A 22,839-nucleotide genomic window follows, 5' to 3' on the forward strand; every position below is an offset into this window, starting at 1 on the left:
ATATACCCCTGCTGAAAGAAAAACTCCAATAGGAACCATCACAGAAATTCTAATGGTTTCCACTACAAATACCATTACAAACCATCAGCTAACCATTAAATCCATTACCATTATTGGTCCTTAATGGCATCCACTAGACATAACATGCCACCAAAACAAGGCAACAAATTACCAGTAGAGACCCACAGGAACCATTACAGTTTCCATTAAAACCAAAACATTTCCCATTATAACCATTAAAACCATTACAAATGACAAATACAGATGCAGAATATAAAATTTAGAATACAGAATACAGAATATAGAAGTATTCCCATAATGGTACTGTGTGTGTGTGTGTGTGTGTGTGTGTGTGTGTGTGTGTGGTGAAGGTGGGCGTCATGTTTATGAGTTGGTGCGATACATTTTCACATTAAAACTCCAAACTTTATTTTATATCCAGTACTATTGACTCTGTGGGGCAGGTGAGAGATCATGTGTGTTTTGTGAGGTAAATTAGATCAGGCAAATGTGTTCCCTCTTTTATCAGATGTACTGGAGAGCGAGGCATCAGGGGACCAATCAGGTGTGAGTTGAACGGGCACGAGAAGCCTGTACCTGAGAAGCCTTCACCTGTAAATGCGCGAGCCCAAACTGATACAGCGGACAGTGCCGCGGTCACGTGCAGCCACCTGGCCCTTCTCTAAAAACCTGCCTCTGTCAGTCTGGAGGAAGCTAAAAGAAAAACTGAAATAAAAATAAAAGACAAAACAAAGTGATCAGTCATGCTAAGCGTGAGGGTTATGTTGTTATTTTGTCTCGCTTTGCTCGGTGTTTCTCGAGCCGCTCCGGAGGACGTGTACATCAAGGTGGTTCGCCTGCTGTCTCCGGGGGAAGAGTACCTGAGTGAAACCGCGCTGCAGTCCTTTTTCAAACTTCTGGAGAAACGTGTGCAATGTGCCGGTGTGTCGTGTGAAAAGGTACGGCTGTTTTTTAGCTTCATGCTTCAGCGCACTTTTAAGGGGTCGAGGTCCAAAACACAGACGCGGTGAGGTACCGTGTGCTACACTTTCCCTCGGCCATGTAGAAGTTTAATTCAAACACACACTCACACTCACACAGGTACATTTCACTCTGTTTTCCAAAGAGTTCCTTCAGCACTTTAAATGTTTACACCTAATGTTTACATAAAAACTTAAGAAGCTGTTTCTCATAGCAGATCTTGCTAATATATATATATATATATATATATATATATATATATATATATATATATATATATATATATATATATATATATAATGTGTGTGTGTGTGTGTGTGTGAAGAAGAAGTAAAAATAGAGGCATTGTTTTGTACAGCACAATTCATACAGGCAATGACTAAGCAAAAAAACCAAATATAGGCTAATAGAGTGAAGCATAAATAAGATATAGTAAAATTGACAATACAGTTAAAAGATCAAGTGCAACACAAGGCTGTACATGCTCATTCAAAGCACAAAAGATCATTAAAGATGATTAAAAATGGCCAAGTTTGGGCTTGATTTGAGGTTTTGGGTATTTTAGGATTGATGGCGTAATAGCTAAATATCAAATAATTCAAAGTATAGATATAAAAGGTAAAACTTACTTAAGGTAAAAAAAATATATATCTTTCATTTGTCAGATCTTTATAAAAATGTTTTTTCTCTTCGCACTAAAACAGTTTAATCTGTTAATCTATTGAATGTTTCTTCACTGGAGTTTCAGGAGCAGTAGTGAAAAGTGAAGTGTATTTTAGAGAAAAAAGAGAATGTGTTCATTTAAAAAAAAAATAATAATGATGATGATAAAGTTTGTTGTTATGAAACAGATGGGTAGATTTATTATAATAGACCATGTACAACTTTTCAATGTAATGTTCATTGTTAAATTTGTCAGATTTTTCTTTATACCAGTATTGTGCCTTGTTGTCTGATTTTTGTTTCTTCACCGGAGTTTGTTTCAGGTATATGAGCTTATAGAAAAGATACACTGTAACATACTGTATAATAATAATAATAATATAAAAACAATAATGTAAAGTACACTGTAAAAATAAATAAATCAATCAATCAGATAATTTTCTGGCAATAGGAATATATTCTGGAGGAGCAGATCTTGTTAACGCGATCCTCACAAAGCATGTATACACATTATTGCTAGCTATATATATATATATATATATATATATATATATATATATATATATATATATATATATATATACTATTACAGCCAATTCATTATCACAATTTTTTTTCTTTTATTTGTCAAGTCCTTTATTTATTTATTTATTTATTTATTTATTTGTACGTTTTTCCCATAAAATTATATATTATAGTGTGACTGTTGTGTGAGGGTTTTTTTCTTGTTCCTGTATTGGCGTTGTTTCAGGAATAGTCACTTAGGATGTATAAAAGAGTATTTTGGAGGAAAACACAATGGTAATCATTACGGATAACAAATTTGGAGCAAAACCTCATCAGATAACATTTCTTCATCTGATGTTAATTATTTAGAAACATTAGAAAGATCAGGATTGGCAGAGAGGATTACAAAATCATTCATTGTTCTTTTCTAACCCTAAAATTGTATTTTATATATATATATATATATATATATATATATATATATATATATATATATATATATATATATAAAGTACCCCCAGATCATTTATAACTTTTGTCCACTTGGATTGCTCAAGACCTGCTTTTCTTTTTTACTTTTAACGCTTTCAAAGTTCTTACATTGTGTTTTAAACATGTGTAAACCTTTTGTAGAACTTTCATTTGGGAAAGTAAATATAGACTACCTTAAATGTACATTTAATATAAAAACTAATATAATGTACAAAGTTATACCTTATGGACTAGTTATGGACTAGTGTTCTATGTTAAAAGACTTCCCTGGATACTCAGTTACCAGTTTAAATATTTTGACACAAAAAAAAGTAGGTTTGTCTTAATGCTTTTCTTGCTGAATACATAATTCCATATTTGCTATAACATTGTGTTAATGTTTTCACTAGTAGTATATAATAGTGGATAAACGTGTGTTTTTTTAAGTACAGGTGTGTCCAAATTATTAATTATTATTTATATATATATATATATATATATATATATATATTTGTTTGTTTTTTTTTCTTTTTTTTTTTTTGTTCTTTGTTTGTTCGTTTGTTTTAAAGGTCCACAAGTACTTTTTTAAGAGTATATTATTATGATGGTTATTAACTTATAATTATAAAACAGTTTTTCTATACTGACACATTGTACACTTAGACAAATCACTAATAAAATCCTCCCCACTCTATGATTCTCACAGTCCAGTCTCGTTCATTCCGATTGTATCCTTTGTTTATATTTGACCACTGAGAATGCTTTAGTACAGATCATCATCTGTTCAGATCATTGCTCAGTCACCAGGCCTTTAGAAAAGCCACACAGTATTACAATACAGATTGTCAGTGAACTCATGGGTAATTTAGGTCGTCATTCTGTGTGTGTGTGTGTGTGTGTGTGTGTGTGTGTGTAGTGCTTGTCGGAGGAGAGTGTAGGGCAGCTGGTGAGCAACTACTCCAGCTCCAGTGGTGTGCAGGTGGAGGGTTTCTTCAGGTTGGCTGCTGGATTCTCTCTGCTGCTCAGCTCCCCCTCGAACACCTGCACGGCCATCACAGAGGGACGCTGGGAACAGGAGACGAGACGCTTTATCCACATGCTGTTGGACCACAGTGAGCACAGCCTGGATGAGCTCTTACATGATATCGAAGAGCATTATATACCTGAACATCACAATGGGGTAAATATAAGGGGTAAAGTAACAAATCTAAATACTGTTATTATTACCTCGATTGAAATTATGAGCCATAATACAGATGAAATTCACCCAAAACTGAAAGGTTTTTTCCCCCTTAAAATTTATCCCACTAAGGGCGATTTCAGACCTGTAGATCTGTGCTTTATTCTGAAATGGGGATTGAAATTGTTACAATGTTGTATTTTCTCCTTGGCTTGGTTCGTTTTCACAAGTGTACCACAATGTGTTTATGCAAGTCACATGTAAGTAAACTGTCCTCTCATTGGTCAGAGTGCACCTGTTTATGTTCTGGGGTTCTGTCCATAGCGGTCATCCATCCAGATGTTTAGACAGCAGCTCCGTGAGCTTATTGTGGCTTTCTTTTCACCTGTAGTTTTTATAATTGATCTAATTTATATGTTCCGCAGAGGAATTAAAACCCATCTCATTCACATGCTCGCTAAACACTTTGTAAACCTTGGTGTATTACTACGTTTTTTAAAAGTGGTTCAGAAATATGTTCGTCAGACCAAATTTCAATGAGGCATTTTACCTCATCTTTGGTCCAAGTTAAACCGTGTTTCATGTTGCGAGCCATTAGCAAAACAAATACTTTTTTTTTTCACGTAACACAATTCCAATTAAGCATTGCTGTACAAGTTGGTTAGTCGGTCCGTCGGGTCGGATTGCTTTCTCACCACAAGCGAACTGCTCCAGAGTTTTGGTGCAGATCCCACGATTGCCGTTTTCATATAGGTCTAAACCGAACCCAGGGAGAAAACGCACCAGGTTCCAAAACAAGCGCTCCAAATGAGACATGCGTGAAAATGCCTTAAGAACGTCTCATTAGTTGTAATTTAAGCATAAGAAACAGAGCTGTTGTGTTGAAGCTAATTTCAGGGTCAGAAAAATGTAAGCAGACTGAAACCGTTACTTTGGGTACCTAACCCAAATCCAGAGCTATCCGTTCACTGTTTGAGTTCCTGATTATATACCAGTACACATCAAGTAAGAGGAACTTCCTGGAGCAGTGAGGTCATTTCCTGCACAGTGTTAGTGGTTCATTCTAGTACTAACAGCTGTAAATGTTAGCACATTTACAATTAGTAAATAAAGGAACTTCAAGGTCTAGTTTACACTTTTTTTTTCACTCTGCATTTGACATTGGTAAAGCACTAAAAGACATTAGCTGGAAGAGGACAAGTAAGTTCAATAACCAGAAAAAGAAAATAAACCCAACTTTCGCAAAACAAAAGGTTTCATTTGGTATGTAGCTAGGCTTAAACATAACGCAACAAGGTAATGTGTTGCACCTCAATGCTGGAGCTATAGCACACGCTTCTGAATCTCACCACCTGCTGCACTACACACATCAGCCACGGTCGGTGTGATCTGACTGACTGAAGATCTGTAGCGTAAACAAATGACAGGCAATCTTGTCAGAATCAGGAACATACAGATATGTGGAAAGTTATTGACAGTCACATGGAATAATTGACAGTTACACCTCATGGTCAAATATATCAGGAAAATAAAGATGCTAGCCAGACTTGGAGAACACCAAGTACATCAGACTTAGTACAGCAGTGGCACGTAATAAATGTGTGATTTGTCCACCACTGATGTATAAATGATGTATGTATGGCCCAAAGCATGTTCTGAAAAATGATTGGCCCCCAATGCTGTTGGTAATGTTTGTCACTTCTGCAGCACTGCCTCACTCTGACTGACATCCTGAAAGAGAGCGAAGTGACTCTGCCTGACGGAGACCACCATCACGCTGACCCTCACGCTGACCTCCATACTGTGTTCGGTGTTCTACTCTACCACGTCTTACTGGGAGACTGCATCACCTCTCACAGCCTTCCTGCAGAGGACTTCTTCCTGGATTACATATTCAACCACTTTGGCCCAGATCACATCACTGTTCAAGGTATGACCACTTCATGTTAAATAAGAGCAAAGCAACCTGTTATTATCATGAACAACGCAGACCATCATCTGGTCTTTGTTGTTTCAGCATCATCATCATAGCGACATCATTGTGTCTTTTACTAGTTGTGATTACATTTTTTGGGGGGGAATTTTATGCTTTTAAAAATCGGACCATCGTGAATAAAAAGAATATATTTATTAATGCTTAACTATAGAGCTACATAGTAATAAGTCTGTCCTTATAATAAGACATATTACTTCACAGAAGCTACCTGAGAATAAAAACAACATAATTACATGTAAATAATATAATTTAAAATAATAATATAATATAGTTTCATATTTTACTATAATATAATAAAATAATATATAAGTGCTTAGTATTTTAATATTATGTATAAATTATTTTACATACATACTGTACATACAAGTGCATGAATTGTAATGATTTATTTAGCTTTTTATGGTTTTAAAAATGAAAATGATTTTTAAAAAATAAATAAATAAATAAATAAAATACAAAACGTATTTATTAATGATTAATGAAAAGTATACAGAGATTGTCAAGTGATTATTCAATATAAAATATTCTATGCATAAATAATTATATGTGGCCTACACATATACGCACCGGGATTTGAGCGGTAATGTTGTAATGAAAAAGCCTTTGGGTGATTTGAAAACTTTCCAGCAGCCAATTTAACAAAATCAAATCATTTTAGCCCCCAAAAATGAACATTTCACTGAAATTTCAGTGCATCCCTAATTGTAATGTACACTGTGTAACGAGCTCATGCTTTTGTTTAACAATATTTCTATACAGACCTCGACAGGTTGATGGGAGCTCTGAACCTGGGACAGAATAATGCTAATGACCATGAGCATGACCACAGCCACAGGGCCCATAATGAAGACATGAGACTCGTCCAACATGATGAAGAGGGCCTCAGGCAGAGTCGCGATGAGCCTCGGGCCTCCAACAACAGCTGGGACATGGTAATTACTGAGCCACTGGAGTAATTACGTCCAGGGTCGTTCAGCCCCATCGCCGTCGCCTCTTAGTCTTGGCACGTCAGCGTCGGTCATTACACGGCCAGCTGAAACCCTGGCAAAACGTGCCACGCTGATCAAGCTGCTTTGATTTGGCTGATCCAAACCCTAAACGTAGCTATTATAAGCACAGACGTCCAGCTGCGTACAGATCAAGTGTAAGTGGGCAATGATAAAGTGCTTCCAGAGCGTGTGCCATTGGCTCTGTGTGGTCACATGGGAAATTTATGTACATGACAGAAATATAAATGAAGTGCGTTTTGTTGAGGGCAAAGGAAACGTAATTTAGTGGTGACGAGCATGATATTACGCTCCGGGTTCTGACACGGCGTGTCAGTGGCTGATCGGCGCGGACGCATATCGAGGCACACGTGTTGCAAGATGATAGCGATTCATCCGAGGACTCAATTTCATCTGTCTTCAGTAATCACAGTTTAAGCACGTTAAACGAAGACACACATGCGATCTTCCAAGCAGTCCATGATGAGTACTTAAAAATCTGCATAATGTTGTGTCTAATTTTGGAGATATGTTATTTGCTGTGCGTGTAAACAGCACTCGGTGGCATCGTGTTTACAGAGTTGTAATCTCGCGCTGTGTGATTATCGTCTTATGGAATTGCATCATGTAGGACACCGTCATCCATTTTGTACTAATGTTTTTCTCATTTACTTTAATATCAGATTTATATGCTTATTTACTTTTTAATATTTAATCCTGAATATTTATAATCATGTATAAAGTCTTGTTTATTGCACTTTTTTTTTTCGTATGCCACTTCTAAACACGTGTTACAGTGTAACTGAGAACATTAGCTCTTTGGGTGTTTTGTTTTTCTAATCCAGGCGCTTTTGTAATATATGGGTCTTTCATTTTATTGTGTTTAATAAAATTTTTAATTTTCATAGATTTGTAGTTTCATGAATGTGTTTTCATTATTACTTTGTTTAATATTTCAGTGTAGCACTATAAAGTTACTTATGAAGTACAAAATAAGTAATGATAATGGATATTATTATTATCATTACTATATTATTTATTTACTTTATTTAGAACATATGTGCTTCTGGGAAATTATTTACTTTTTATAAAAAAATGTTTTTTGAGTTTCATCTAAGTGTATTATTATTATTATTATTATTATTATTATTATTTCATTGCGTACAGTTCTGTTTCCGTGCCGAGGAGTTGTTGAAGATCTACCAGATGAACAGCTCAGGACTGGACAGAGATCAGTTCACTCGGCTGAGCCCAGCTCTGACCCAGCAGCTCCTTAGTAAAGCCTGTACTGAGACCAAACCCCCGACGGTGGTGTCCGACTCCCTCAGCACCACAGAGCGTAAGTCTCTACTAATGTCATGCCTTCACAGTAAATTCTGGTTAAACGCAAAACAAGGGAGGCATATCCGAATAATATCCGAATCATATCAATAATCAGGAGATAATTGTTTTAAAAAATATCAGGCTTACCTATGATTTGGACCGATAATCAGTCCCTCCAGGATTTTTACGATAGCAGAATTGACCGCAAAATCAAGAAAACTCCCCGATATTCGGAGAAGCTTGAAATTTTTCAAAATTACCGCAGATTTGGGCCAAGACGCGTGATGTGACATCATCACAACTGGCATTCAGCCAAAGCCCTTTTTGATTCATGTGCGTTGAACATGGTACAGCTAAAAGGTCTCGTTTACCAACAAACATCACTGTGAAAGACGATCGCGATTTCACCAATTCAAGTAGTTTTCCACAAATAAAATAACAAAAAACTAAAAAAAAAAGCCGCAGCAAAATCCTGTACGGATTTGATCATCCAAACTGATATTTGATAATGCATTTCTTGTATTCCAATGGAGCAGAAACTTTAGGAAACTGTGCTTTAACTGGTGTTACTGTTACCACCCAAACTGTTGCTTATTTTCCTATAACATCCTGTCCTGAAGTGTTTTATTCCTCTTATACCACAGCAATTTCCCAATGATACGTTTTAAAAACATTTTTATAAACGAATGGCACGTCATACTCTCAGTCCATACGTAGTTCCACTCAGTGTTGTGCAGTGTCCTTACTGTGGCATCTGTAGTCTTGCATGATGTCTTCTTTTGTCTTGTGGATTTTTGTGAATAAATTACTCTAATGTACTTGTTTTTTTCCCCTGTTATATTGGACTTACTAATGTTTAATTAAAAATTATTTTTATAGTTTCAAAATGTCTTTAGGCTTTCCTCAAGTTTTGTGTCCAAGAGGCTGCAGTGCCAAAAAAGTTTTCTCAGCGGAGTATGACGTTAGCAGCTTTTTCACAAGCAAATACCAAATCCTGAACGGAAGAACATCTTGAGAGTTGCGTATAATTTGAGCTAAATAGCCTAGAACCAAACTGACATTTAGCATGACTTTAGCTAACTAGCTAGCATTAAGAATCAGAACCTAAGGTTATTCAACTCCTTCTATTTAGAAATGTAGCTACTTTTTTTTTCTTCTCTATTCAGCATGCATGACATCATTTGAGTTATCCTGGGGGGGTGGGGGGGCACTTCCCCAGGTGATGTGCACTAATTTTGATGACCAAACTTAGACGTACTGGAAAGATTCTTGAATTTCACTTTTGAAAATCTGTATGGTTTGGAAATGGAATTAAGATAAGCAGAAATCATTTCATACATGGTTTAGAGTATTTCATTCCACTAGTAAAGAGGATACATTGAGTGTCTCGATTATAATTTCAAGCATCTACTGCATTTCTATGTAGTTTCATCCAGGATTAAAAGATGAAATGCTTCCTCTCTGCAGGATACGTGTACGCCACCCTGGCCAACGCGGTGATCTGTCTGATGGCCATGTTCGGGATCGTGGTGCTGCTGTGTACGTCCTGCAGCAGCCTGTTCCAACTGTGTATTCAGTTCTGCATCAGTCTCGCCGTGGGCTCGCTGACGGGTGACGCTCTGCTCCACCTCCTTCCCATGGTGAGAGAGCCAGAGGAAATGATCGTACAGTTGTACATTGTACAGTTTTATGGCGTGTGACATTTATTTGACATTCAGAAACTGTACAATATGTTGAATTTATCGTAGAAGCGAGAAAGGAGATGCATTTCGTTACATTTGTGGATTAGCATTTACAACACTGGGTCATTTTAATGATCCTGTTTATGTACAACTTGCCCTTTTCTTTTTAGTGTATTCCACCCTGAATCTCCTGAATATTTTCTGGTTCAAAACTGCTGTTACATACCTGATAAAGTTAATCAAGTATGGTGTTAAATATAGCTAGCTGGCTAGTATTACCCTTCAGGTTGTAATTTAAATCGTTAAACATGAAACAAATGAATGAGACTCAAGTCAGGCAGTCCGTCTGTTCACATTATCACGATGAGCAAAGTCACAGTGATCTTTAGAGTGGCTGAATACATGTTAAAATCTATTTAGTACTTTTTTATTCATTTATTGTTTTTCCCTTTTTCCCTTGTAAAATTTCATTCGAATCATAATTCTTTATACATTTTTTAATGTTTGAATGAGCTGCTGTTTCGCTGGCACAAAGTATTGTGATTTATTTTTTTTGCCAGGTGCACACATGATGATAAGCTGATTCATTTAGAGGATCTTACGTTATTCAAATGAGCAAAATAACACATCCATTACGCATACGTTTCGTCGTGACTGTCATTTATATGCCTATATATATATATATATATACCTTAAAAATTGCAAAATATAGGATGACGTCAGTGCAAATATATAAATGTATCACCAACAGTGTGATTTACTGCAGCCGTGTTACTTCGAGAACAGCAGTTGCCTGTGCAAATTAGTACTAACGAAGGACAGGTATTGTATTTGCAGAAACCCATTTCTGCAACTACCAGACAAACATAATTTATTATGAAATGAAAGTTTCTCAGAATGATGTCTCAAAGTAATGACAAGGTATATTATAGTTATGATGCAGAAAGGTTATTAATACGCGTAATTATGAATATGTGTGACAGTTTGAGTTTACTCACCATCGCTGTTAAGAACAATGCTGTAAGTGCATGCAGAAATCTCATTTACACAATTATTCTTTGTAAGTATCCCACAACACTCTTAACTAAGTGCATGCAGCAATGATGAGACTGGACACAGATTTAAGATTATATTAAATCAGTGGAGACATAATGAGTGAAAGACATGTTGGATGTGTGTGGTTTAAATCTGTGACCAATTAAATAAGACTGCAGTGAACACTTGATTCGAGCTCAAGCTCTAAACACCAGCTCGCTCCGTCCCACTCAAATGCCTGCTTCTTCTTAATGTTAATGCTTTTTTCCTGTAGGTGAGACAAAAAAGCATCGCAGCTCCACACGACTGCTGCCGAACTGTTTCCCACCTCAGAGCTCAGCCTGATCACTCTCGTCCATTTCACTGCGGGAGAATCGTTCACGGGGCCCGTATGAGATTTCCTACCTCTTATTTCCCCGGGGCCGCCTCTCCCGGCAATAACGCCTCCGCAACTTCATCCGTCCTGATGCTTGTCATAAGAACATAACAGGCAACCTGTCACGCAGTGTCAACAGCATGAGTGAGAAATAACAGGATTACGGCAGGAAAAAGGAGCAGCGTCTAATTGAACGGAAGGCTGAAATTGCTTTTCAGGGCTTTTGGGGGAAACAGGGGAAAATACAGAGTTTTGGTTAGAGGTAATTGCATCGTCAGGGTTATGATTTGATAGCCATGTCATGTTTTTTGTCTGTGTGTGTGTGTGTGTGTGTGTGTGTGTGTGTGTGTGTGTAGTTCTTGGGGATACATGTGCACAGCGACGGAGCGAGTGAACATGCACATGACACTACGTACATCTTTAAACTACTGGTGCTTTTGGGAGGGATCTATTACTTCTACCTGATGGAGACCATCTTCTCAATCATCACTCACAAAAACAAACACTCTCATCACCATGAAGTAAGTTGCTAATTGTGAGGTTTATTAAATGCATAGCCTACAGTTGCAATCAAAATGATTCAACCCCCATTGCAAGTCAGGTTTATAATCAAAATGTACAGACTTTCAGCTGTTTGCGATGAACAAATCAAACAAAAGTAATTGAAATAGTTCAACACAACGAATGCTTCAAGTGGTTTCCCCAAATTCAACAAAAAAATGCAACTTATAATGATTTCTCCAGTTTCAAAATTATTCAACCCCCTCAATAGAATCCCTCACAACAGCACAAATATACAAAACAGGTGTTGTATCAAGCACACCTGAAGCAACTAATCAAGGGCTTCATTAATTGCACCAGGTGTGCTTGAGACAACACTTGTTTTGCATATTTGTGCTGTTGTGAGTGCTGGAACACATGAAATACACTACCTGGACAGGGCAGAGAAAGGAAGCTATCAACAGCTGCAAGCAGATTTCTGAGAAGGCAGGTTGTGACAAACCCTCGAGTGACTGCAAAAGACCTGCAGCAAGACTTGGAGGCAACAGGCACTGAGGTTTCCGTGAGCACAGTAAGGCACGTACTAAATGCATAAGGTTTCCATGCCAGAACTCCAAGACGTACACCACTACTGACCCAAAAGCACAAGAAAAGTCGCTCAAAATCATATAAATAAGCCACAGAAGTTTTGGGATTCTGTTCTGTGGAGCAATGAAACAAAACTGGAACTTTTCAGCACGATCGATCAGCGCTATGTCTGGAGGAAAAAGAGTGAAGAAAGAACGCTCTGTCCACAGTCGAGCATGGTGGTGGCTCGGTGATGCTCTGCAGCTGCTTTGCATCCTCTGGCACTGGAAACCTGCAGCATGTGGAAGGCGAGATGGATTCATTGAAATATCAGGAAATCCTAGGAGAAAACATCATGACGTCTGTGAGGAAGCTGAAGCTTGGGAATCATTGGACCTTCCAGCAGAACAATGATCCCAAGCATACCTCAAATTCCACCAAGGCTTGGTTGCAGAAGAAGTCCTGGAAGATTCTACAGGGCCATCACAGTCACCTGACTTGAACCCCAGAGAAAGTCTCTGGTGAGATTTGAAGAAGGCGGTTGCAGCACGCAAACCCAAGAACATTACTGAACTGGACTCCATTGCTCATGAGGAACGGGATAAGATTCCTCAGGAACGCTGCCAGAAAATATGCATCCCATTTGCAGCAGGTCATAACAGCAAAAGTTTGCTCTACTAAATACTAAATTTTGATTGCAAGTGTATATTACACAAAAAATGGCTAAAAAGCATTATTTAGATTTAGAATGGAGGCAACACATCACAAGTGTTGACGGTGATGTGTAATTGAGGCTGGCTGAATGAATCATACAAGAGTGAGGAGGTCACATTGCCATGCTGTCTATTGCTATAAGACATTCTGTATATGTGGCAAGAAATTATAATGAACGAGTAGCTGATCTGACTGTACAGAATGAGGTCACCATGTTATTCATAGTATAGTGGGTTTACATACGACTACATATGGAAGTCACCCAAATTGGAATTGAAATCGATTCGGCGTGTTCACACTGTCACATAAATCAGATTTAGGCCACTTTTGCAACGTGTGAATATTGCTTCTGTAAAGCCTTCCTTTCAGGAAGTTTATTAAGCGGCAATTCATCCATGTAGTTAAATCGTAAGCCGTGGAGTTTGACCTGATGTCCTGGTTGAGACAGAACCGTCTGACTGCCTGCCACTATCACTATCATCATAAACTCACAACCCTTTCTCCAATCTTGCTCTGTTTCCGCTTCAGGAGGACGACGAGCCACACCACTGTGACCATGACAAAGTCCTGCAGATGTACCAGAGAGAGAAAAAGAGCAATCTCTCCACATCACAAGCAGACCTGGTAAGACATTTACTCGACACGGCTTCATTAAGAGGAAATACGAGACAGGGAAAGTTTGGGCCAGAGCGAGAGGAAACGAGAGAAGGGGGACAAACTGGAATCCGTGGAATCCCAAAGGAGCGAGAAAGCAAGCGGGAGTGCTGAACATGTTCACTAATCAGAAGTATAAAATAAAATCTAAACGTATAATTAAAGCACTCCCATTGAAAGTAGGATAATAATATAGTAATAACTTGCACTGAAATAAAAGTAATTTAACATTTTATTAGCTGACAGCATGGCTGTTATCTTTAATGACTTACTGACAGATCTGTCTCCGGATACACGATTTTAAACTGTAATATAATTGAGAAACTATAAAATAGATGGACCTAGTTTCGTGGAATACCACATGGGCTGCCGCCTGTAGCTTTAGAGACAGGCTTGTATAGTGAACGTGGAATGGGTGTGTGTGTGTGAGAGAGAGAGAGAGAGAGAGAGAGAGAGAGAGAGAAAGTTGGGGGGGGGGCATTTTGGGGAAACCCTTAGGATGTTGCTGTGGCTGAATTCTGGCAAACAGCCAAAAACACAGACGAGCTATACAGATATTTCTGTACTTCTATACTGTTATTCACTACATTTTAAGCGCATTTTCAAATTAAATGATTAATGCAAATGTAAAGCTATGCCAATTAAATCTGAATATGCTAAATAACTACTTAGTAGTTTGTAAATGTAATTTTCTCTCTTTTCTCTGTTGGAAGTAAGTGCTAAGTGCTTACCCCTACAAAGTGCTGTCACTGGAGAGTCCTTCCATAAAAGTTACACGAATATAACTGTGTTACAGAAAGCTTCACCATATAAATAATGATCTTTTTTTCTTTCTTATTATTAGCCTTAGATTATGTGGAGCGTCTGCCATACTAGTCCATATTATGAGTTGTTATTATAGAAATGTTAACGTATTAGAACAAGCACATTCATTAATATAAACCCGTGATTGATGTTACAGCTGGAACTACTGTACGAGCTGTTAGAGGAAAAGAACGTTCTGATTCGAGTAACACTGTGGTAGACAAAAAACAACCCATTGTTGTACCAGAGATGTTGTCAGTAAGACCGAATGTTTTAGCTCATTGTGCTGTGACTCACTCACAGAGCGTCCTTTTTCTTCAAGAATTACACTCCTTGGGTTCAAGACCTTTTCCTCTGGCAGTGATCCTGCTGAGTGAATAGCAGTCTTGTCTCAGTAAGACATGTGGCTTTTTCTTTGCTTGCAGGTAGATGGGGAAAAAAAGTCCTTCCCAGATTCAGAAGCAGCCCCTCGCACAAGAGGTAACGATCCACTACTGCGTCACTCTGAGTCATGCTGAGTCAAGCAGGCAGATGATCACACAGATAATTACATGTGGATAGTTATACCGTAGAAATGGGTAGGGCTGCATAGATCATAGCATGCTCCTCACTTTTTCCTCTCTCCTCCCATCCAGAGCAGCGCCTCCTTCCGTATATGATTACAATCGGCGACAGCATTCATAACTTTGCAGACGGCCTGGCCATCGGCGCCGCCTTTTCACTCTCCTGGCGCTCAGGATTGGCTACATCTCTGGCTGTGCTGTGCCATGAACTGCCACATGAGCTGGGTTAGATGAGCCTTTCTAGTTCTGTTGTACATTCACCCACCAAAACACAAACTAATTATAGCCAGGGGTTAAAGCAGCGAGTCTCGTATTCGGCTTACGTTGAACAGAAAGTAGAACTGAGCTTCAGCACTGTAGTTGGATGGAAATATAAATCATAGCATGGTGTAATGATGATGATGATGATGCAATAGAGCGTCACACTGCTTTATAGAGAAATTATTTCCTTTATTTGTTGTAAAAGTGTATTCCTTCAGTCTGCTGTGTAAATACGTTTGATCGTAAAATGTGTTTGCTGGTTTAGACACTTTCCTGTATCCTGGACTTAAAAATGTTATTTAAATGTTATTGTGAGATGTTTATTAATATGCGTGAAAGGAGTCTCCAGTGTCACTGCTACTTGGTAACAGTCAGAGGTACAGCTGTAACTTTTAGCTTTCAGGACGGAGAACTGTTCGTTTTCCAGTTTCTCTGTAACATGGCGTTTAAAATAGAACACAATATAAAAATTGGCACCCATGAAAGAAGTAGCGCTCCTCCATCTCCTAAATCCCAGTGCTTTCTTATAGCACCATATTAATGCCATCAGTGCAAATACAGTAAAGTAACGTGCACTCGATAAACAAACGGTATTGACCGCGTAACGTGCACTGCGGGTGACCACTACGCGGTATGACTGAGAGTTTAATTAGACGGTCAGTTACTCTTTTCCACACAAATCTAAATATATCAAGCTGTGCCTGATACACAGTGATTCAATCTATTCCTCATTTCTTTCATTTCAAATCACTTTTCGAATGCAGAGCACACCGCGTATCGCAGGACGTCTCTCGTTTAAAACGACGCCAGTGCGCATCCTGCTGCTTTTCATATTCAGCCGAACCCTAGAAGACGAGCCGCGGCGAGGAATAAACAGGTGTTGAAAAAGTACAGAACGTTATGATTTAAGTGAACGCATGCGGTTGTGTCAAAACATAACTCGATTAAAAAGTATACGCAACTGACACCGGTGGGGTTGGCGCGCCTTTTCTTATGACTTTATTTATAATACTGATCGAAACCCATCTACATCACGTTCGTGTTTGAAAATTTTAATTTGTGTGAAATTTTCACGAGTTCACATTCCATTAAGTGGAAAAGAAATGAATAAAAACACTCTTTAGGGGCATGCTGTTAAAGGAAAATAATCAACGGGGTGGTGTGATGAAGCAGAGTTATAGCAGAGAAATAATACAAAGTGGATTATTTTCCAATAGCAGCACACCCCAAAGTTTTTCTTTTAATTATTCTTACCACAGCTGTAATCAGTCATTCCTTCACCAGCCTCTCTTTTTTTCTCCCTCTTGAAGCCACTAAGAGGGGGGAAAAAATGCGTCTTGCCATGTTACCAAGAAACCGGAAAGTACACCGTCCTGAAGACCTACCTGTGGTGGAAAACCTAAAGTTACAGCTTAACCTCTGACTGTTACAAAGTACTGACACTGGAGACTCCTTACCTAATTGCTAAATGAATGTCTCTTTACTGACAACAACACCATATCAACACTCAGTACGTTTACATGGACAACAATAATCTGATATTAACCCGATTAAGACGATACTCTGATTAAGAAACTACCATTTAAACAGCGATTTTTATTACCTTCGTCTGACTAACATCATACTCGAAGTAAACACAAATGGAATTAAGGCGTGTGGAGTATTCCTGTTTTAGTCGCATTATCGACGTGCGTTACAGACATGTACACACCTTAATCACACTAATAACATCGTGTGGGAGTTTTCACCGCATTTTGCGACAGGACACGTACACACACAGCAATGCTCAACCATTTTACAGCAAACAAGAGAGCGCGGCTGCATCCCAAACCGCGTACTTACCTACTATATAGTAGGTAAGTACGCGGTTTGGGACGCAGGTCACGGCTTCAAGCAGTCGTCTATTAGCACGTATAGCAAGACAAATAATTAACTGCACTTGAAGCTTTCGTAAAATTAAAAATAAATACACCCAAAACTGTATACGGTACCATAACGAAGACCAACTGTATGTTAATACGTGAAATTCTGGAGGGAACGTCAGACGACGTGGCGTGGGGACGTAATGACGTGTGCCGTTAATCCATCTATGATCTATAACATGTAAAAGAGGAACATGAAAGGAGTATTCTAAAAGCGACTCACGTAAACACCTTAATCAGAATATCATCTTATTCAGAATGAGGTCAATAATTAGATTACTGCTGTCCATGTAAACGTAGTCAGTGACACATTTTAAAAATCTGTGTAACACTGCACAAGTCGCTGTGTCGGTTTTTACTACAGAAAGGATAACATATTATAATGACTGCTTTAATAGAAACCTTGTAGCTGGAACTGTCATCAGAGCTGCTGTTATAGAAAACTAATCAACGTTTTCTGACATATAAATCGCATAAATTAACTCTACTCCATGAGGAGACATTACTAGCGCAAAGTTGTGGTATCCGTTAAAATGTTGGATGTTAAATGAAGCTCAAACCCAGACAATGTACTAAATTAGCAGCAGAGCAAAAGGAAAAAAAATGATTGTGATATTATTAACTAGTTAGTATTAAGTACTTGGAAGGTCTACATGAAGTTGTAAGGATTAAATACATTCACCACGTGAGCCGAATTCAAATCTATTTTACATGCTATTAATAAGACTGTACAGTGTTTTTTTTTTTTTTAATGAATTTGAACATTGCAGTCAGTTGTCCTGACATCGAACTGTATTCGCTGCTGTGTGCAGGTGATTTTGCTGTGCTGCTGCACTGCGGCATGTCGGTGAAGAAAGCTCTGCTGCTAAACGTGGGCAGCGCTCTGACCTCCTTTATCGGCCTCTACATCGCTCTCTCAGTCTCCACCGACTCTGGAGCCAAAGAGTGGATAGCAGCAGTCACAGCAGGCCTCTTCCTCTACGTAGGACTCGCCGATATGGTACGTACAGTACGTGGTATGACGCATCTACAGACGAAGGCAAAAGTCTGCACGGTTTTCATTTAAAACGATGAACCCAAAGAAATTTAACATGAATCGATCGCAACTGTCTGAACGTCAATTAAACAAATGTTGACTTTTAACCCATTAGACACTTTATTTAGGACGATATACCTCAAACATGCTGCAAACTTTGTGCTTGATTAATATTTAAGGTGTACGGGACACGTGGTGTGTGTCAGCACAGTATACTCGATGCCATTGTGACTGGTGCGAATTATTATTTCACTGAATGTAGTCTTGTGAATTTCTCCTTTTGCACGAACTTTCATACTACACTTTCTCTTACTTTCACACTATCCGTTGTTACCCAGATGAGGACGGGTTCCCTTCTGAGTCTGGTTCCTCTCGAGGTTTCTTCCTCTTAACATCTTAGGGAGTTTTTCCTCACCACCGTCTCGCTCAATAGGGATAAATTCACACACTTAAAATCTCTATCCTGTGTTTATATGTGTCTGTAAAGCTGCTTTGAGACAATATCCATTGTTAAAGCGCTATACAAATCAAATCAAATTGAATTGAAGTAGTTTATGTTGAATTGTATTGTACTTAATTTTAGTTTTTATTAGTCATGTCTTCTGAGTGCACCATAGCAAATTCCTTACAACTTTTAAAAATAATAATAATAATAATAATAATAATAATACACACAGATGTTTAATGACACCATTCAACTCTTCCCAGTTGAAAACATTACAGAGGGGGAAAAGATGTGATTGGCAGAGATACTACGTTATATTCCAAATAGAATCTGCATTGCAACACCGAATGTTAGAAAAATAAAAAGTTAGAATAACGGCACTTGGTTTTTAAATTAATTCTGTGGCACGCTTAAAAAAAAAATCCTATGGGATTTTCTTTTCTTCTTTGACCCACATATATGGTATGATGTATGATATGTTGAGCCTCAAACGTAATGCGCCATATTCATGGTTTTAAAAATAGACCACCTTACATAAAGCAGAGTAAGTACAATCTTACAATAATCCATCATCCTGTCAGTATAATCCCAGTCACTGTATTAATGTATTCATGTATGTAAGATGGTTACTAAGTGAAATAGACACTCACTAAAGCACTGCTGCATCTCGGTGTTCCTCTCATCTGCAGCTTCCCACCATGATCCACGTGGACAGCGAGAGGCCATGGGTGACCTTTCTGCTGCAGAACCTGGGTTTGCTTTGTGGCTGGGCCATCCTACTGCTGCTCTCTCTGTACGAGGACAAGATCGGCATCTAGAGAACTGTTTTTTTGTTGTTGTTGTTGTTTTAACCCCTGATGTTTAGTGTAATTTATGTCTTGCTTGTAGTTAAGGTTTTTAGAAAAATACACTGCTATGAAAACAGGTGCAAAGAGGGACCAATACACAGTGGGTCACATCAATTGAATTTGACGGGTGATGTGGATTTAGAAAGGGAACAGACTCATATTTGGACATCAGAGTATGACGATTTTCGAGAAATACACACAACCCAATCGGGATTGAACTGAAGACCTGCCAACCCAAAGAGAAATAAGATATATATTTTTTTAAACCTACAATAGTACCTTTTCAGTATAGTCCAAGTCCTTATACAAACCACTTGTCTAATGTCCCTCATGTCCCTTTAAACACTTTGGAATGATCATTGCCTTTAAAATGTTCGTAAGGTGTAAGATGTTGAACGTCATTGTAAGATTATTAATCTTTTTTGTTGCCAAAATGTTCAGCCTTTTTTTGTTCCTCTGACCTTTTTTTGGTTGGAAGGTGTTTTGGTGGCCAAATTTCCCTGCATCCCTACTAAACAGTTAAATTTACTATATGGCCAAAAGTTTGTGGACACCTGAACATCACAGCCGTACGTGCTTGTTGAACATCCCATTCCAGATTTAGTTCTCCTTTACTGGTATAATAACCCCTAGTCTTCTGGGAAGGCATTCCACTAGATTTTGGAGCGTAGCTGTGGGGATTTGTGCTCATTCAGAGAGAGGAGGTACTGATGTCGGGTGAGGAGGGCTGGGGTGCATTCAGTGTTTCAGTTCATTACAAAATTGTTCAGTGGGGTTGAGGTCAGGGCTCCGTGCACTCGAACACTCGAATTCTTCCACTCCAACTTTGGTATGCCATGTGTTCATGGAGTTCTCTTTGTGCACGGGACGTTGTGATGCTGGAACAGGTTTGGGCCTTCAGTTCCAGTGAAGGGAAATCGTAAAGCTACAGCATACAAAGACATTCTAAACAATTGTGTGCGCCCAACTTTGTGGCGACAGTTTAAGGGAAGAACCACATGTGGGTGTGATGGTCTGGTGTCCATATTTTTGAGTGTTAAAATGCAGAACCTCTGCATAAAATCCATAAATAGTGATGCTCCAACCGACCGGCCGCCAATCAGCATCGGCCGATAATCACATTCTATGACTCGATCGGTAGTCTCTAAATTTGGCCGATCTCAGTCATGTAATCATCAGTGTGGAATTTTTACGAGGTCTCAAGAAACAATGAAAAATTCATCTATCTGCCATGTATTTTTAAAGGCCTATTAAAGTGTCCATTGTAGGGTGAATATTTGTTGTGCTTATTTATTTGATTCTCAATTAAAACAACAATCTACAACATTACTGTAAATAATATAACCAATGTAACATCTGTGGTATTAAAAAAAAAAATTCTATTTTTTTTTTGTCCCACTCTCAATTCTGCCGTGACGTAATAAAAAAATTCAGAGGTGGGGGAAAGAGTCACTGCACTTTAGTGGAAGATCAAGGATAAAGAAGAATGTTGCCTTTTATGTGATTCTGTACAGATAAATCATGATCAGTCTAATCAAAGATGAGCTAAGAAGGTAAAAAGATTTGTTTTGATTTCAGGTCTTTAAAACTACTGCTGTTTCCTTTTCACTCTTAAGAAACCTAGTCTTGACCCTGCTTTACTAAGAGCCCTGATTTCTAAACCACCGTTTCTAACTAAATCCTTAGAAAGTGTGGCAGCTTTAATGTTACAACCTTTTGTCTGAACCTTTTAAATCTGAACACTACACAGCACTGACTGTCTTCGATATGACTTACATCATTTCCTTCTCTGTGCATAGCCTGGAGCTTTGAATATTTCCTTCCTTCTTGATATCAGTGCTGCTTTCATTTTTTCTAACCTGGTCCTGGAATTCCCATGCTTGGCTCTTGCCTGGTTCAGATCTTATCTCACTAACAAACATCAATGTGTCATCTCTGGCCAGAACACCAATCTGTCACTGCTACTTTTACTCAAGGTGTCCCTCAGGGATCAGTCCTTGGATTGCTCTTTGTCGTTATTTAAACACCACCCCTGGCCCATAATGGTCGTCACACTCTGTTTTCACTGACATGTTGATTGTAGATAGGTCTGTGTTAGCTCACAATCTCGGACCCATTGGGGTGTTGGTGAGATTAAACTATGTATGGTCTGAAGTCTGAACCCTGAGAATCCTGGACCTGATAATTGTTAGACTCTCTTCTTTACTTTGGAACCTTGGCATAAGTTTCAATCCAATGATTCCTTTTACCTCTTGATAAAAATAAGCTCCCTAGACATAAGAATTAGTTGAAAATGGTTTAAATTAAATGTCAAACTCAAGGCCTGGTGGGCCAAATCCAACTAATAATAATAATAATAATATTTGTTCGAACATGTTCACACTATCTAGAATTTACACCAGACCTTCTGTGTAGTGTTCCACATGAGCCACTGTACAACACAGGAGCTTATGTTCTTAGTCTCATATCTACCTTCTTAGTCTCGTATCTACCTTCTTAGTCTCGTATCTACCTTCTTAGTCTCGTATCTACCTTTAGTCTCGTATCTACCTTCTTAGTCTCGTATCTACCTTGTCTCTACCTTCTTAGTCTCATGTCTACCTTCTTAGTCTCAAATCTACCTTGTATTTACCGTCTTAGTCTCGTATCTACCTTCTAAGTCTCAAATACACCTTGTATTTACCTTCTTAGTCTCATATCTACCTTGTATTTACCTTCTTAGTCTCGTATCTACCTTGTATTTACCTTCTTAGTCTCGTATCTACCTTGTATTTACCTTCTTAGTCTCGTATCTACCTTCTTAGTCTTGTATCTACCTTGACAATTCAATCTGTGAATGTATTAATCTAAATCGATTATTCTATGCAACCCCTTATATGGAGGATTTTGGAGCTGTGCTCTACACCACCTTCATCAAAACACCAACTGAGTGAAAATCTTTTGGCGAAAATGGTGTTCATCGCTCCAGTGTCAGAGACAGCACTGAAGCTGTTTGGGAGGCTTGTAGTGACCCAAACACCTAACTAAAATGCCGTCCTTTAATCTTCCTCTCGTCTGCGTATGCAGTACAGTCTATTATTCTCAGAAGGATTTACAGTCGTAGTCTAGTCTGCGCTACATCACGCGAAGTCACCCTGACCACACACGGCCTTCGGCTTAGCAGCGGTACGTCAAAGTGACAATGACACAAAGTGCTCGGGTCTAGATGTTCTCATAGGGCTGTAAATTCATTAAGCAGTACACCAATATGGATGTTGACCTGATTTAGCAAGCCACAGAATTTTGAGAAGTATTACTATGCAACTCGAGTGATTCAACTGTTTA

The 22,839-nt window shown here is 38.5% G+C and overlaps 1 protein-coding gene across 3 annotated transcripts; it reads left to right on the forward strand.

The window, feature by feature from the left end:
- Positions 1–180: 180 nt before the first annotated feature.
- slc39a4 (solute carrier family 39 member 4) lies at positions 181–21,582 on the forward strand. Of its 3 annotated transcripts, XM_053613190.1 has the most exons (13): positions 181–394; positions 530–959; positions 3,539–3,802; positions 5,510–5,732; positions 6,558–6,730; positions 7,952–8,123; positions 9,575–9,747; positions 11,557–11,721; positions 13,511–13,606; positions 14,866–14,920; positions 15,076–15,228; positions 17,999–18,186; positions 19,357–21,582. In XM_053613190.1, exons 2-13 carry the CDS (start codon positions 765–767, stop codon positions 19,483–19,485), a joined length of 1,986 nt encoding a protein of 661 aa, XP_053469165.1. In that variant the 5' UTR covers positions 181–394; positions 530–764; the 3' UTR covers positions 19,486–21,582. The 3 variants fall into 3 exon arrangements, with proteins under 3 accessions (XP_053469165.1, XP_053469163.1, XP_053469166.1); XM_053613188.1 differs by having other exon boundaries at positions 181–959; XM_053613191.1 differs by lacking the exons at positions 530–959; positions 3,539–3,802; positions 5,510–5,732; ... (1 more) ...; positions 7,952–8,123; positions 9,575–9,747 and having other exon boundaries at positions 181–464; positions 19,357–21,581.
- The last annotated feature ends 1,257 nt before the right edge of the window (positions 21,583–22,839 follow it).

Source organism: Ictalurus furcatus, chromosome 24, assembly GCF_023375685.1.
Source record: "Ictalurus furcatus strain D&B chromosome 24, Billie_1.0, whole genome shotgun sequence".
In the NCBI taxonomy this organism is placed as follows: domain Eukaryota; kingdom Metazoa; phylum Chordata; class Actinopteri; order Siluriformes; family Ictaluridae; genus Ictalurus; species Ictalurus furcatus.